General features: G+C 37.2%; 2 protein-coding genes across 4 annotated transcripts; one reads left to right on the top strand and one right to left on the bottom strand.

The window, feature by feature from the left end:
• Nucleotides 1–567: 567 nt before the first annotated feature.
• On the bottom strand, nucleotides 568–5,338 carry LOC147400931 (serine/threonine-protein kinase RHS3-like). Of its 3 annotated transcripts, none has more exons than XM_086441991.1 (4): nucleotides 4,996–5,337; nucleotides 3,335–3,717; nucleotides 2,258–3,126; nucleotides 568–1,782 (listed from the first exon to the last, which is right to left on the bottom strand). In XM_086441991.1, the coding sequence occupies exons 3-4, from the start codon at nucleotides 3,124–3,126 to the stop codon at nucleotides 924–926; spliced, it is 1,728 nt and encodes a 575-aa protein (XP_086298117.1). In that variant the 5' UTR covers nucleotides 3,335–3,717; nucleotides 4,996–5,337; the 3' UTR covers nucleotides 568–923. The 3 variants fall into 3 exon arrangements, with proteins under 3 accessions (XP_086298117.1, XP_086298118.1, XP_086298119.1); XM_086441992.1 differs by having other exon boundaries at nucleotides 3,335–3,637; XM_086441993.1 differs by lacking the exon at nucleotides 3,335–3,717 and having other exon boundaries at nucleotides 4,996–5,338.
• Nucleotides 5,339–6,849: 1,511 nt separating this feature from the next.
• Nucleotides 6,850–15,690, top strand: LOC147400930 (uncharacterized). The gene is made up of 6 exons (XM_086441990.1): nucleotides 6,850–7,063; nucleotides 7,304–7,369; nucleotides 13,977–14,129; nucleotides 14,926–15,011; nucleotides 15,080–15,188; nucleotides 15,343–15,690. The coding sequence occupies exons 1-6, from the start codon at nucleotides 6,896–6,898 to the stop codon at nucleotides 15,508–15,510; spliced, it is 750 nt and encodes a 249-aa protein (XP_086298116.1). The 5' UTR covers nucleotides 6,850–6,895; the 3' UTR covers nucleotides 15,511–15,690.
• The last annotated feature ends 1,398 nt before the right edge of the window (nucleotides 15,691–17,088 follow it).

Below are 17,088 nucleotides of genomic sequence, written 5' to 3'. Positions count from 1 at the left end.
GCCATTGCACCTTCCCATCAAACAGGAAGAGTTGTCATCGGCTTTAATACCAGTTATAATGCCCCAAGTCAACAACAGTACGATATTATTCGTTTTGGGCTAAAGTCTGCACGACAAAAAAACTTGTTATACCATGTAGAGTATGATTTGTCCTTGTAGTCCAGTTATGAATGTTCTCTTACCCAATGTTGTACTTATCACACTCTTCCTTACTATTCCACCCCGCAACATACCGGCTCTACTTCAACCTCACACGATCTCTGTAGCTATTTTCATGTCCAGCTAGTAATGCATTAGCGGGGTCATGACAATTATGATAGATTTCCAAGAGAAAAATAAAGGTCTTTCACGAGAGGTTGAAGATATGGTGTTTAGGTTATTTCTATTAGTCCTCCTAAGTTGACTAAGGTTAAGTGGGTATATCGGCTATCTCAAATATTCACCGAGACACGGAGGTTTATGTCTAATCTAATATTAAAAAACACTAACTCATTACATTGAATTGGAAGTTTGTTTGCATGTATGAATGTAAATAAGAGAAGAAAAAAAAAATCCAAGAACTTTTTGATGTGAATATCTATGAAATTTTATTTAATAAATCAATGAAATAATGTATACATAATCGTGTACAGATTACAGAGTTGTTAAGCGCGAAGCACATTAAATATAAAAATTATACAAACGGAAGATCTTCTACGGGTCATACAAAAAATCATATTGGCACGGACTTCCCATCCCTGCAAAACCCAATTTTATTTCTTCCTACCTTGGCAAAGAATCAGATCCTCCATCCCACCAAAATCTTCTTTGATGAGGATGAGCCCTCCTACAACCAACAAACAAATAATAAACACTCTTCATCACCAACCTATACAAGACAATGTCCCACCGAATACCTGTGTAATAATAATCCCATTTATTCTCTAAAAATATTCAAAATCGAGGTAAGAAGAATCTTGAGAACTGTTTTTATTTCCACCACTGCTGCCGTTTCCTGCCACCTTCTTCTCCATATGAGATGAATCCTTACTGGCAAATTGCCTAAAATCTATGGGATCTGGTACAAGGGGTGGCATGATGCTTCGGACTAGTGCCCAGTTTACTCCCTCAAAGAATGGATGTTGTTTTACCTCTGTGGCACCCCTTTTGTAAGCAATTCGCTTTTGTGGGTCCTTCACTAGGAGGCCACGGATGAGGTCTCGTGCCACAAGGCTTGCAGCAGGTGAATCGGGGAACCTCAAAGGCTGACCGACCACATTGAAAAGAGTGGCACGATTGCCCGAACCCTTGAAAGGAGTTGTTCCATGCAACAACTCGTACAAGAATATACCAAATGTCCACCAATCCACTGCACTTCCATGACCCTCTCCACGTATGATCTCTGGGGCCAAGTACTCGTGGGTCCCAACAAATGACATTGATCGTGCATTTGTGGGCTCTGCCATCAGCTCTGGAAGAGCCCCACCAGCGAAGAGACCGAAATCCGATTTTGACTTGCGACTCTTCTTAGGTAGGATGCGTGGAAAAAAGGTTGATGGCTGGATACACCCTTGCACGGCAGACTCGTTATCAAGTATGCCACCTCCTCCAGGGGTTACATGGTGGACAGACGATGACTTGACAAGTGTGGGATTGACAGAGCAGCGTAGAGAGAGGTCAAAGTCAGATAGCATGATATGGCCCTCCTCCCTTACTAGCACATTTTCTGGCTTTAGATCCCTGTACACGATTCCAAGCATGTGGAGATACTCGAGTGCCAACAATACCTCCGAAGCGTAAAACCTGTCTCGGTCGGGAATATAATTATAAACCCCGACAAACAATCAATCCAATCCAAGTATATAAAACACATTAAAATGTAGTGCGAGTTTATTTCTGAATTAAAACTAGAAAACATAAAAACATCATTTGCCCTAAGTTCAACTCTAGTACTTGTTTGAAAACAGAAAAAGTGAATGGTTGCAAGTAAAACAGATAAAATAATAGAGTTGAACGGTGAAATGGAGTTTATGTTGGTGATGCTAATATTTAGGATAAGTTGTAGATGATAAAGCACTCAAAAATCATATATGCCAATTACCAAAATCTGAATATTGAGGATGAGTGATGGAAATATTTGAAAAACAAACGCCAAGGATTAATAATTGTCAACCGGATTCTCAAATCCCAAGCATAAGCAAACAGACATATAAAAGCAAAAGGTTAAAAATACATTCAAAATGAAAAAAATAGATTAGAAAATAGTAAAGAAAGTCACCGTGCTGCTTGCTCACTGAAATACTTGTTAGGCTGCTTCTGTCGAAGAGAATGAAGATTACCACCACTGCAAAACTCCATGACCAAGCAATAGAACTTATCTGTCTCAAAGTGAGAATACAAAGTGGGTAAGAAGGGGTGATCAAGAAGACCAAGAATCTCCCTTTCTGTCTGTGCTCGAAGAAGTTTGTTCCTACTAGCAAGCGAGGCCTTGTCCATCACTTTCATTGCGAAGAAGGTGTTAGTTCCTCTGAGTTCAACAAGATAGACGCTTCCAATGTCACCATAACCAATGCGTTTCAGGAGCCGAAAGTGGTTGAGACCGATAGGGGAATCTCTGGAATTAACTAATTGAATGGCTTCCCACCGATCATCACCACCAGTATGGGGTTTGAGTGGTGCGGCACTGGAGATATCTAAGCTGTTACTACGGGTACTAGCGCAACTCCCTCGCCCTTGGTTGGTAATGGAATCACTAATCATGGCATCACTTGTAGTAATTGTGCCGATTGATGTTGTCGTTACTGTTGTTTCGGAAGTAATCGAATCACTACTATTGTCGGCAAATGGAGCCTTTGTTTGATGTTCACTGGGATTGTTGTTAATTGCTGAATTCGTACTACTTTTGGCAATTGGATCCATTCTTTTGAGTTCATATGGTGTGTTACTAGTTGAATTCATTGTACTTTTGGCAATTTGATCCATTCGACTGGGTTCACATGGAAGATTACTAGAATTTATACTATTGGCAACTGGAGTCATATTTTTGGTTTCACATAAGGGAATGTTCTTTGAATTAATACTATTTTTGGAAATTGGATCCAATCCTTTGGGTTCACATGGTGCCTTTTCTGATGGAATATTGCTCATCTGCAATACAATGTATAACTTTTCTTAGTACTGAAAGATGGTGAATAAGCACTTGAGTCGAGAAATGTAAGAATAAAAGAGAAAAATACATAAATGGATAAAAATGAGAAAAAACCGAACAAAAAAATAATATAAAATTAAAATCTGTAGAACTGTAAATTGCATAAGGGATTTCAAAAAAGCGCATTAATGATAAAGGAATCAATACCTCCAATTTCGTTTGATTGGCAAAGATGTTGGGGTAGAGGAGTGTGTCAATGAATTGAATATCTTGGTGAGCACCTCTGGTCGGATTATTCAACACATGAATTAGATTCCAAATTTCAATTGCTCACAACTCCAGGTAAAGATAAAGTAGTTCTTTTGAAGATGATGGGAGATGCGCCGTTCTTCTTATGTGTGCCAAACATTTGGCATGTATATTGAGAGACTAGAATGCACAATTTTGGTGCTTGATGAGGCAGACCGGATTCTTGATGTAGGATTTAAATCATAAGCCCGACCACCAGGCCTTTGGCCAAGAGCATGTGGTAATTGGTGTGAGTAAAAAACGTTGTTTGGAATCTCAATGGTTCGAATAATGGAAGTCATCTAAAAATATACAAGAGTTAAAATTCAAAAGCTTGCCAAGTTCTCCAGGTTATCATTTTTTTTTTATATAGGTTTAAAAAGAATTTATTAAAGCAAAGAGACGGCAGTTGATATAACCAGATACAATACAAAAAGAAAGTTCTCCAAGTTATCATTAACATAAACAAAGCATTTTGTGGCCTCTAGCTTGTGAACCGATTTACAAAATCGAAATGCAAAAACATAAAACAACAAGAATTACAAGAAGATCGTCAAAGTAGATTGCATAAACTTGAAAAATAGAATACGATAAATAGAAAAACATGGAATAAAATTAAAAGCTCTTAATGATTTCACTATAGATATCATTTTGGATAGCATTCTAAATTGAAGTTTGATGATGTCGTTGACGCCATCTTAAATGAGGGAGCTCGCAAGAAATTCTTAGGATCAGCTGATATTACAAGAAATGCACAATTATTAAAGTAATCACTAATCATTTATTTGATCAGATGCCCAAAACACTTTTATGTTTTTTTCTCCCTTTGAGAAAGATAAATCATTTTAAAAACAATAAATTTCATTGAAGACATAATAATATTTCTCCCTGTAATGTCATTCTTAGTCTAATTAATTTTGCTAATCAAAATATAAGTGCATTACAAGCATGGTTGATGTCTCGTCTCGCCCATGGACGAGTCAACTCATCTCAGACGAGACAAACTATTTAACTCAATTTATAATGATTGATTTACATATATTTAAATTAAAATAATTGTAACTTTTTTTTAATAAAATAAGATCGATTAGGATATGTTTAGTCATCAAATAATATTTTATTTAGATAATAAATATTAAAATTCGAAAAAAAATTAAATATTTTAATCAAAATCTACAAAATCCCTGTCGAATCGGCCGACATTTTCAAAATATCGTTCAAGATGCGAGATGATGTGTACATCTGTATCATTGATGACCGAACGAGATTTAAAACCATTATCACAAGATGCCTACAAGACATGACGAGAAAAAAACAATTCATATATATCCACGATGCCATTGTAATCCTTAGTTTCATTGAACATCAATCAAATAAGGTGAATCTAAGTTCTAAACAGATAACAAACATAATTAAAAATCAGAATGTAGATAACCAATAGAATTCAAAATTAAAAACTAAAAACTAAAAACACAACCAACAATTAACCAAATCCATCAATAATTCTCGAGTTTGGTAACAAAGAAAACTCAATCAATCTCTATTGAATCACATACCCTATCAAAAGAGATATCACAAACCTGCTTAATAGATACAACGATCTCAGTCTCGATTCCATCATCAAGGAAGAGAGTCTTCGTTCGAATCGATTGAGTAAGAGATGTATCGGTAGAGATGATTTGGTTGAGAGAAGAGCTAAATTAGAGGTCAAGATCTGCTCGAGTAAACGACATGGACGAACTCAATTTGAGGATCCATCGACAAGAGAGAGAGAGAGAGAGAGAGAAAGAGAGAGATGAGATAAATAACGGTTTTGCGATTTTGGTGTAGTGAAATTTTCCCAATTTCAATTGAATTGAAACCACAAATTCAATGGCTTCTTCAGCGAAGCAAACTGTTATATCGTAGAGGTTAAAACGGAAACAATTGCGTACTACCAACCAACCAAATTACGAGTTTGAGAAAGATTGTGTACCCTTGGGCGGGCCAAACCCGAATCCGGTAGGTTTAACCGGACCTTGGGTAGGATTTGCTTTGGATAAAAAGTTTTTTGACCGAACCAAATAGGGTTGGATTCGGGCATAGACATTGGATTGCCCGAATTACTTGAACCAGAACTTAATAGATTATAATAAATAAAAAAAAAATACTTTTAAATATCTTTGTTTCTTTTACATTCACAATTCAAACTTTAATTAATCATCATGTTTTTCTTAACATTTGCTTATAATTTCACGTATGAAAAATTAAAAATATATATTTAAGATAAATAATAATAAATTTTGTATTTTTTTTTTCATGTACTACTTATCTTTGGACAATTCATTACTCTTACTAAATTGTCTAATATTTTTTTTGATAAGTATAATATATTGATAAAGAAAAGAAAACAAAGTACAATGAGGTCCAAGAAGCGTCTCAAAGAACTACAATATAAAGAAAAGCTAAAGCATCAAAGAGTTTCATCTAAAGACAAAGTCATCAAAAGTAATCCCTTTAAACTCTATATTATGTTTCGACCATAAGTACAATAAACCCAAAATCTCTAAGAAGTTGCCATGAGTGTTTCTCATCTTACTATTGAAGACCCTATATTTCTCTTACTCCACACCCCCCAAGCAATAACCGAGGGAAGAATAACCCAAAAGAATCTCTTTTTAAAAGAGAAAGCATTACTGGTCCAACCTTTTACCAGCGAGGAGAACTTACAAGGAAAGACCCATTGAATACAAAATAAACTCAAAAAATTTGACAAAATATGATGAGAAAATGGGCAATGGATTAATATATGGTCGACAGACTCCCCATCCTTCAGGTATAACGGGTAACAATTAGGTGTAATCCAACCCCAAACAGTCAAATTATCCATCGTTAGAATTTTACCAAGAAAAGTCAACCGCACAAAAAAAGAGATTTTTGAAGGGACTGAGTTGGATCAAATAATGGATCCCAGGAAGGATCGTTCGAAATAAGGGTTAAGCTACTTATGAAAAGAACTGACAGAGAATCTCAAGTCCTTTACCCTCGTCCATTTCCCACCTGTCCTGTTTACTTACATTGAGAAGACGCAAATGCAAGAGATCAATGAAATATATCACTTTAGTTAATTCTCAATCATTAAAGTTTTTTCTGAATCCCAAATCCCAAATAGAGCTGGAGTCGTTGACTCGAATTGACTGTTTCATGTCTCGGGCAATTGATCTTCATTATTGAACGAGATTTAAAATCATGGTTCATTTTCTCATTATTGAATGAGATGACTTAAAAATGTTGGAAAACTCGTCCGAGATGACTCGATTTCATTCAAGAATGAGACATGACATCAAAACCTGATGCTGGCTATGTGCCAATGTAATGAATAACGACATCAAAATTTGATGTTCTAAAGATACACTGTATAGTATTCTAAAGTCTGAACTCAAGTCTCATTTAGAGAGATCAAATTTCAGAGAAAGCAAAGCTGCAACTAAATTAGCAGAGATGCAAAGCGAATCTGATTTGAGAAAAAAGAGAGTTGTGGTTACATTCGATGTTGATGGAACCCTAATTCGCAGCTCGGGAAAAGCCTCAAACAGACTACATCGCCGAGCTTTCTCTCACGCATTCCTTGATGTTTTCGGCATCCAAGGAACTATAGACGCGATTCAGGTCTCTCTCTTTCTCACCACGTTGTCTTTAAATGATCTTCTACTGTAACATTTTTGAAGTTAATGGGTCGATCGCCTTTTAGATATCCATTTTTAAAAAAATGTTTTTGTTTTTTGGCTTAGATACCCTTTTTTTATTTCAGCCAAAAAAAGAAAAAAAAAATCGATTGAGATACTATGTTGGTTGATTATTCTTAAGTAACACATGGTTTGATTGAGAAATGCTCTACTTTTTTTGCAGCATCATGGGCAAACGGATCCTGCAATTATTGTGAATACTCTTGTGCACCACGGCATACCTTCTGAAGTTGGTAACTTTGGTACTTTTGTTGTTTCTTGTATCAATCAACTAGAAGATTTTAAGCATGGTTTTAAAACTCTATTTTGCATCTCGTCTCGTCCAGGCCCGATACTGAGTCATCTCGGCTGAATTGTCCCATATGTCTCGATCAAAAAATCAAAAAATTGAATGTGAGGTATTAAATTTGGTAAAAAAAGTGACTTGTGAGTTGGTCTCGTTCAGTTCCGATACCGAGTTAACTCGGGCAATACATCTCGGCCTTGGACGAGTTTTAAAACCATGATTTTAAGTTATAATCTATGGAGCATTTATGGATTTCTTGTGATACCCTTTCAAATTCTGACAAAATAATAGGGATTATATTATTTTTATTAATTTTGGGAAGAGTTTGTGGGATTGTATTGTTTGTTCTAATAAGTGGTTAATGTTGCAAGCCCACCACATTTCCTTTTTGTAGAAAGAGGTAACCAAAACAATTGATGTAAGCTGCCTCACCCCAACTTGCATTTTGAGTAGAAGAGTGGAATATGAGTTCAAAATGAAACCTTGTTGTTGTCTTTTTTTTTTGGGGATAAATATAAATTTTAATATTGAAGAAAAGGAGAAGAGGAGGTTGAGATAACCCCCAAACAACAAAACAGGAAAAACCAATAAGGAAAAAAAAAAGAAAGAAAGGAAAAAAATACACTTCCGACAGGGGCTACGAGTCACAAAAGGTTTTCCAATTAAAAATAAAATCTTGAAAGCACACTCCTGCAAAGTCTTTACTCATCTTTGACCAAAAGAAAAGAAACCGTAAAATCTCTAAAATCACCGTGTGAGACGAGCTCTCTTTACTATGGAACACCATGAAGTTGCGTTCTTTCCAGAGACCCTAAGCAATAGCGAAAGGAAGGATAGTCCAAAGATACCTCTTTCTAGAAGAGAATATATTGAAACTTCAATCCTCTAAAAGTGCAAAGAAAGATAAAGGAAGAACACAATCCACCTGGAAATGAGATAAGAAGAACATCGAAATAACACTGGAGAAGGAACAATGAATAAGAATGTGGTTGGCGGACTCCTCATCTCTCGAACCAAGATGGCAAAAATTTGGGGTAATCCACCCCCGATAGATCAAATTATCCAAGGTGAGGATTCTACCCAAAGAGGCAAGTCATAAAAAGAATGACACTTTAAAAGGAACAAGAGCGGACCAAATGATAGATGGAGAGAAAGATGCCTCACATGACGGAAGTAAGTAATAATAAAAAGACTTGACAGAGAACTTCTTATCCTTAGTCTTGAATCATTCCCTTCTATCCTGCTCGTTCTCTCTAAATTGGATTGAATTAAGGAGATCAAGAAGAGATGTAATCTCCGTCAATTCCCAATCATTGAAATTCCTCTTGAATCCCAGATCCCAAGAATCCGTGTTGCCGTCCCGAATCAGACACTGCCTTACTGAGTTGGTTTTTTTCAAAGAACAAGCGTACATGATGAAAATTGAGTAGACAGAGATGAAGTTCCACACAAAAAATCCTCCCAAAATCTAACCTTGTCCTCCAACCCAATTTTGAATCTAATCTCCCTATCAAACTTATCAACACCCTTTAGTATACCTCTTCACGCACTACACCCTGTAGGTTCCTTTAGCCTCATCACTATGGCAACCAAACCTCTTTTTTCCATGTTTGGCTTGAACCACCATTCTCCCCAAGTTGTTTCTTTCTTCCCCGAATCTTCAAAGCCACTTGCCCAGGAGAGCTTTATGTGTTAATCTTAACCCTCTCATCCTCAAGCCTCTATTCTTCTTTAGAGTGCAAACCATCTCCAATTCACCAAATGATACTTTCTACTATCATTATTATCATTCCACAGAAAATTCTTCATGAGTCTTTCACCGATTTAGGCAACGAGAACATGGATAGGAAGTAAATTGGAATACTCATTAAAGTACTTTTAATCAACGTGACCTTATCTCTTTGGAGAGATATTTTGCCTTCTAAGTATTCAATTTTTTTCCATCTTCTTGGTAACTCCTTTCCATATGTTTTTACTACAATTGGAACCCCTAAAGGTAAACTTAAATGGGAATGAGGGAGCGTACACTATTGCACCTCAAAGTAGCTACTAAGACTGGAAGGTTTGACACTTCACCAACCCCAAACAACTTGTTTTCCTGCAGATTGACATGAAAGCCTGAAATTGCTTCAAAGCAATATAATAAAATCCGAAGAGCTCTCACTTGTTCTCTAGAACGATCCAAGAACACTAAGGTGTCATTTGCGAATTGTAGGTGCAAAATCAAGGGGCCCTCAATGTTCACTCTAAAACCGGATAACCTCCCCATCTCAACTCCCCTCTTGAGTAGTTTTCCCAATGCCTTTGTCAATATAAAAAATAAAAATGGGGATAACGGATCACCCTGTCTCAATCCTTTAGAGCTCCGAAAATACCCTGCGGAATTATCATTAACTAAGATAGAAAAAGAAATCGAAGGTATACACTTCATAACCCACCCAATCCACTTAGAACCAAATCCCATCTTACCCAACACATACTCCAGAAAATCTCAACTCACATGATCATGAGCCTTTTGCATATTGATTTTTCTTATTAGACCCATCTTCTTATCTTTAATTCTATAATCTAGACATTCATTAGCCATTAAAACACCATCTTGAATTTGTCTTCCCCTAAGGAATGCACCTTGTTCAAGGACAATTAATTTCTTCAAAACTTCTTTCAATCTGTTTGCCAGCACCTTGGAGATTATCTTGTACACCGATCTCACTAAACTACTAGGCCTAAAATCACTCAAGTTAACCGCCCCTACTCTTTTGGGTATCAAACTCACAAATGTACTATTAAAAGCATAATGCAAACTATCTTTTTCCTATAACTCTCAAACTACCTTCATGAAATCTTCGGTTACAATTACCCAATAGTGTTTGAAGAATTCCCTTGTAAAACCATCTGACCTCAGCGCCGTGTTCCCACCCATGGACGCAACAACTAATCTCTCTTCATCCTCCCCAATTTATCTTTCCAACCACACCCTTTCTTCATGAGTTAACCTGTTGAAGTCGAGATTGTCGGGGCAAGGTCTTCTATCCTCTCTTTCCCTATAAAGCTATTTGTAGTAGCCCACTACACCCTCCTTAATAACCTCTTCCCTTTCCACCATAATCCCATTGATCGTCAAGTTGGCAATTTGGTTATTTTTTCTATGATAGTTGGCCACCTTATGGAAAAACTAAGTGTTATTATCACCCTCTTTAAGCCACTTGATCCTAGATTTTTTTCGCCAACTTATCTCTTCCATCAAAGCCACTCTTTGGAATTCTAACTTAAGCTCAGTTCTTTTCACTCTTTCATCTATCTCTAACTCCCCCACTTCCTCCTTTGGAATCTAGGACATCAATTTCCCTGAGGATCTTCTCCTTTCTCAACTTTACCCTCCCCGCTTCTTCTTTATTCCACCATTTCAATTTCTCTTTCAGATATTTGAGCTTGTTCTTGAAAACAACACATGGGTACCCCATTGTTGGACACTCCCTCCACCAATCTTTGACAAGATCTGTAAAATTTGGGTGAATAAGCCACATCTTCTCAAAACATAAAGGAATTGGACTAGTTCGAGATTGCCCTGCCTCAATAATGATAGGAATGTGATTCGAGATGAGACTGGGTGTTGCCGTGTGCACCACATTACAAAACTTCTCCTCCCAATCCCCACTCATCAAAAATCTATCTAATCTAGACATCCTAGGGTCAGTTTGGTTATTGGACCAATTAAACCTTTTACTTAGCAAGGGTAAATCCATTAAGGCAAATCTATTTACAAAAGCATTGAAGTCCCTCATCCCCTTTGTGATTATTTGCCCCCTATTCTTCTTATTGGTGAATCTGAGGACATTGAAGTCCCCACCCAGAACCCAAGGCTTATCCCAATAACCTGTGAGATCCTCAAATTCTTCCTTAAATTGTTGTCTCTCCCTACTAATTGTGGGGCCATAAACCCTTGAGAAATCCTCATTCATGCACTTACGAAGGATAGAAATGGAGAAAGACCCAACTAAGTTGTCGATCACTTGAATCAAGTCATTATTCCACATCAAAATAATGCCATCTGCAGTCCCAAGAGCTGGAAGAGCAACCCAACCGATATTCCCCCTCCAAAGATCCTTTTATCACCTTGTCCTCACACACCGAAAGCTTCAACTCTTGAAGAGTGAATAAGATAGGCCTTTTTGATTTGATAAAAGCTTTCACTGCCGCCCTCTTCATTCTATCCCCCAAACCTTTCACATTCCAAGACAAAATCTTAATTGATATAGAAAACCTAAACAAGAACCCTAACCTAAACCACAAGCCACCTCTTCAATTATTCCACTTCATTGGCCAATTTTGGCCTAGAAAGCCTCTTCACTAATTCCTAGGAGCCACCACAACAACCTCATTCGATTGACCATCCCTGAAGGTTTGAATTTCCTAGCTATCTGAAACAACAAGACCCAATTCATCGACACCCACTCCACTTTCCTTACTTAATTCCTGCAACTCTACCTCAAGAAGGCTCTATCCTTTGAATCTCTTATAACTACTCTTAAGATAAGAGAACAATCCTTATCATCTGTCTTAGGTATTATTAGAAATTCCTCTACCATACTCAAGGCTTGGCTTACTAACCGTTCAACTGTTTTCATCTTTGTTTGCACTAACAATTCCTCCACCTGAACCGAGTTTGGATCTTCTAAACCTCTGTCAGCCCAATGTCTATCGAAATACCCTTCTGTCTAATTCAAACCAGTCACCTCATCAGGAATTTGAGTCAAGGGAACCACAGACGAAGAAAACCGAGGGACATCTTTACTAATCTCCCTCAAATTATCCTCATCTTGAGAAAGCTCACTATTCTGGGGAGAATCGATCAAGGCTAAAGGAGTTTGAGGCATGTTAACAAAACACCAGGGGAACACAGAAAAATAACAAGAAGCCCAAGAAAAACCCATACAAAAAACCAGCAATGAATTGTTCAAAGAAGGGAGGAGACCGAAAGCAAAAGGAAACGATGAAGAGTTTGAGATACCTTCTTTGGAAAATTCTCTGTGGCTATCCTTCCACAAACTCAAAATACTCGAGCTCCTTGGATCAAGTGACAACCCATGATGATTCTAAAGATTGTTACGCAGTCTGTCCCAAATCTTAGAGACTGGGATAAGAGAACCATCTGAACGTCTCTCCTTCTTAATCAACTCCAAGTCATCACCTCTAGATTGCCTTCTGAATTTGATAGAGTACTCAAAATCTTGAAACACTCACCTGAATTATCTCCCTGTGACCGCCCTCTTTCCCCTACTATTCTGCCAAAGGATAGAAATCTGGGCAGCAACTCACCACTAGCTACGGAATCTTCAATCACAACCTCTCCTGGAACGATGGACTTTTGAGTCTTAGACTTATTTTCTAAGAATTCTCAACTCTTAAACTCATGTATCAACGCAACAGACTTCTCCACTGGATAAGAGTTATCCAGACTTGTAGTCCATTTCTCCTTGTGCGAAGGGTACCTGACAGGGACTAGATCATTTAGATGCTCTTGAGTAACCACTACTTCTTTTTCTGTTTGGGCCTCAATTTCCCCCTTATTGCTATTAGTGTCAATAGCCCAGCCTGTCAAACAAGCCTGTTCACCCAAAGAAAGTAAAAGAGGCTTTACCCAAGTCCATCAAGGATCCCCCCCACATATCGTATTCATAATGGGCAGACTGATCCATGGGTTCTATATGACCATAGGGATTTAAATCCAAATTTGCTGAAGATGCTTCAGCTCAAACCTCTTTTCTGGGCCCCACTATTAAGTCATTAAAATTCAGACAGCTGTCTACCACTGTATTCTTACCTTTTTCCACAAGACGAGTGCCATACTGATTCTGTTTCCCTCCATCCTTATGAGCATTAACCATTAGTACCATCTTCTCCTCTGGATCTAGGATATTCTTCACATGAAAGCGAAGGACCTGCCATCCTTTTCCTTCAACCCTTTCTGGAATCATCAAAGGTTTCACAAACCCTTTCAATGCAAACACCTGAAGACGAAGGAACCTTCCATAAGTGTTCTCAAACCCCGTTGCCAGCAACACTCTGTTATCTAACGAGCATTTAGCCCACAATGGCTTCCTCCTTGTAGAGGCTCCTCGAGAGCCTTACAGAACCATATAGTCTCACTGTGAGATAATTTAATGGATGCTACACCTCTAGAATCTGATTCCTTAATCTCAAGCCCTCTATTACCTCTTATCTGAATAGCCTTAACTTTGAAGTTCTTCCTCTCGATCTTGATCGCCACCATTGTACGCTTCTCGATCAACTCAGATTCCAACAATAATATTAATCACTGAGTATCAGTAACTTAGATCATCAAATACCAAATCCAGAGCCAACCTTCTTGTTGTCTGTCTTCAATGTTATGCTTATTTATCTTCTTTGTGTGACTCATATGGAGGGACTAATATACAACAAAAAAGAAAGAAAGAAAGAATTATGTCTGCATGTTAGGATTTAAACAAATACAGTCAATCTCCTTAATTTTTTCTTCTGAATTTTCCTTACATTTTCCCTTGTGAAGGTGGCTGTTGAAAATTTACCAGTTTTGAAGTCTAGGATGGTAGAATATAGCAGGGAACATGCTGAGGATATTGGGGAAGGCCTGGAGGTACTTCCTGGAGTTGATTCTCTCCTTCAAGTTTTGTCTTCAAAGGAAAATGTGGCCATTGGGTTGGTAGGTTACCAATCCTGTTTATCGTAATTGGAAGCTTTTATTGGGTTATGCTCTTTATCAATGTGTTCTTATTTGCATTTTCCTCTGTTGTTAGTCTTTGGCTGTGTTGTTAAAATCCTTCCTAGGACTTAGGATTCAAACCGAATCATGCAAATAACAAACTGAATGACATGCACGAATTATCTTTACTTGTGAATAGTAAAATTCATATGAGAATTGCATCATGAAGTTCTGAATCATTGGATCTAAAATGAATTGTAGGACTTAAATTTGTTTATTTATGAAGTGGGTTCGGTGTATTAACGTGCCCCTGATGTCTTTGCATAATTACCTGACTTTTGTTTCTTAACAAAACCCTTTCACTTCTTCCTTAATAGAATGGAAAGAATTCATACTAGAAATAGTATGGATTTCAAGAAAATTGAAACAATGAAACCTTCGATCCTTTCTTCTTGATTTTGATTTAACTAGAGAGTTTGGTATATAAGTCAATATTTGGTCGTGCATTGCATGCTATACATACTATAGAAAACACAAAATAAACTTTCTAAGTTTCCATACAGGGCTTTAGTTAATGAAGTTGAATTCGGCTCTTCTTGCAGAATGATGGTGATCCTGGCTTTCAAGTTTCATGAGTGTTAAATCCTATATTTTTTTTTTTTTTGGGTAACTAAGCAAGATGTATTGAATAAGTAATCAGAATCCAAGGAAGAGGAATCACCCCTCAAGAGTTACAATGCTTTAAATCCTTTGTTTCTACAATGGCTCTAAAAGTCTTGACCCTTTCTGCTTCTAGGTCACGGGTAATTTGGAGGAGATTGCATGGATGAAGATGGAGGGGCTTGGTATCAAGAAGTACTTCACACTTCCCAATTTTGGAGGGTGAGTTGAAACTGAACTTGTTCAGAACTCGCACTTTTTGGTTTGAATGAATGATATTCTTTTAGCAGATTTGGAAGTGATCACATCGATCGAGGACATCTTGTGAAGATTGCAGCAGATAGGGGTGAGAAGCTATTTCCTGGAGGATTTGACCTGCGAATTCACGTTGGAGATACAGTACGCAAACTTCCAAAATCTCTTTTTCTTCTTATTGTTCCTATTCTATGTAACAAATGCACTTTATGTCTTGGAATATGATTGTATCTTTCTATACAATGAAATGTAATCCTCTCCTTTTCCTTCTTAAAATTTTCCCATCATTATGTTGCAGCCCAATGACATCCAAGCCGCTGAGTTTGGAGGAGCTTTGGCGGTGGGAGTGTGCACAGGAATCTTCAAGAAAGAAGAGCTGGAACAGGCAAGCAGTGGAGGTGCTGTGGTTCTTCCTGATCTTTGTGATACAGGGAACTTCATGAGCTTGTTGGGCATCCAAAGCTAAAATTACTTAATGTACCATTTTATTTTGAACTATCAGGTTCACAATGACAAACTATTCTTCTTTGTTTAAAAGAAGTAAGTGGGGATGGAACCCAAGTAATCTTAGGTTCAGATTACTTTTGCATAAGCAATATTAAGTTGTGATCTTTTCTTTGAATTGAAATTACCGAAATTTTGTTGATATGTGGATCCCCAATCATAGCGCGCTCGTTCAGTTTCATGTCTCTTTGTATGCTTTATCTGATCAATGGAACCAAGATGTTTTGAACTTTTAGATATCATGGTTTCCTCTAAGATCGGCTGTCGTCAAATGAGTTACCTTTACCCTATTGAGCTCTGCTTTCAAAGCATATCAAGATCCCCCACGTTCATGAAATGAGCTTCCATTGCTGCATTTTATCATTAATATTGATCTAGACCTCATTGAAAATATTGGGTTGGACAATATGAATCCTTTTTTGGTCATCCAAACTCTTTCTAGGGCTATATATCATGTCTCTAACAATTACCGCACTTTTCATCGTTATTGAACCATTACTCATTCAATCTGTAAGAATTCCACAATCCCATAATCAGAGTTACAATCAATCGTTTAGTGCCAACATTCTCATTAACCAAAGTAATTAGTTCATAATCCTTAATCTTCAGATTAAGTGATTACCATCATATGCTTTCTGATAACAACACTTGATTAAAGCAACACCCAGGTTGATCTGTTTTAGGCCTAATAGATCTAGAAATTTCCCATAAAACACCCATTAATCTATCTGGCCATTTTTATTGGAACCTACCCTTCATGGGGCATCGAGTTTGATATGAAGGTTTCACATGGTACGTGTTATGCAGAGCTCATCAACAACTACCTCAATTATCTCTTCATGCTAGCTAGGTTTTTCTTTTTCAAAACCAGGCACCTTCAAGCTTTTATACATCTATGTATAATTTATTTTTAATCTTTCAACTTTATTCTGAATCCATCATTTTCAACGTAGCATTAATCATTAATTTGTGGAAAATTCTAACTTTTCTACTCAAAGCTCCATCATTTTCCACTTTTCCCAAAATCATATTTAATTTTTCTTCTTCAAAAAAAAAAAAACTCTATGGTGATTTATTTTTTATTCTACTCGATCTTAACTTCACTCCGTTATTTTAGATCTAGCCTCAACCCATTTATAGAAAATCCTAGATTTTTCAACGCAAAATTCCATCGTCATCTGCTTTCCAAAAAATCCTATCTTGCGTGAAAGATTGAAGGAAGGTCGAAGTAATAGAATCTTAAGGTTGAAGATTGTTGGTTTTGAAGATAGAAATTCAAGGGTTGAAGATGACTCATGTAGGGGAAAAAATTAGTTTTTTATCAATAGATTGAAGACAAGGGTATTCCGGTCATTTTCCATTAGACCATCTCAAACATTCCCCAAAATAGTCCCTCCAACTACATTGTCCAGCTTTGGAGCACTTGTTTCATGGTGAACCCTTAAAAACACACCAAAGAAGCTTCTTACATTACTCTTTGACCTGGCAATCCTCCCTCCAACAATAGAAAAGAGGAAAGAATTTCAAAACAAACATGACT

This window comes from Akebia trifoliata, chromosome 5, assembly GCF_017979445.1.
Source record: "Akebia trifoliata isolate Shusen 1 chromosome 5, ASM1797944v1, whole genome shotgun sequence".
NCBI classification, from domain to species: Eukaryota; Viridiplantae; Streptophyta; class Magnoliopsida; order Ranunculales; family Lardizabalaceae; genus Akebia; species Akebia trifoliata.
This window is presented reverse-complemented; position numbering and strand designations above follow the sequence as displayed.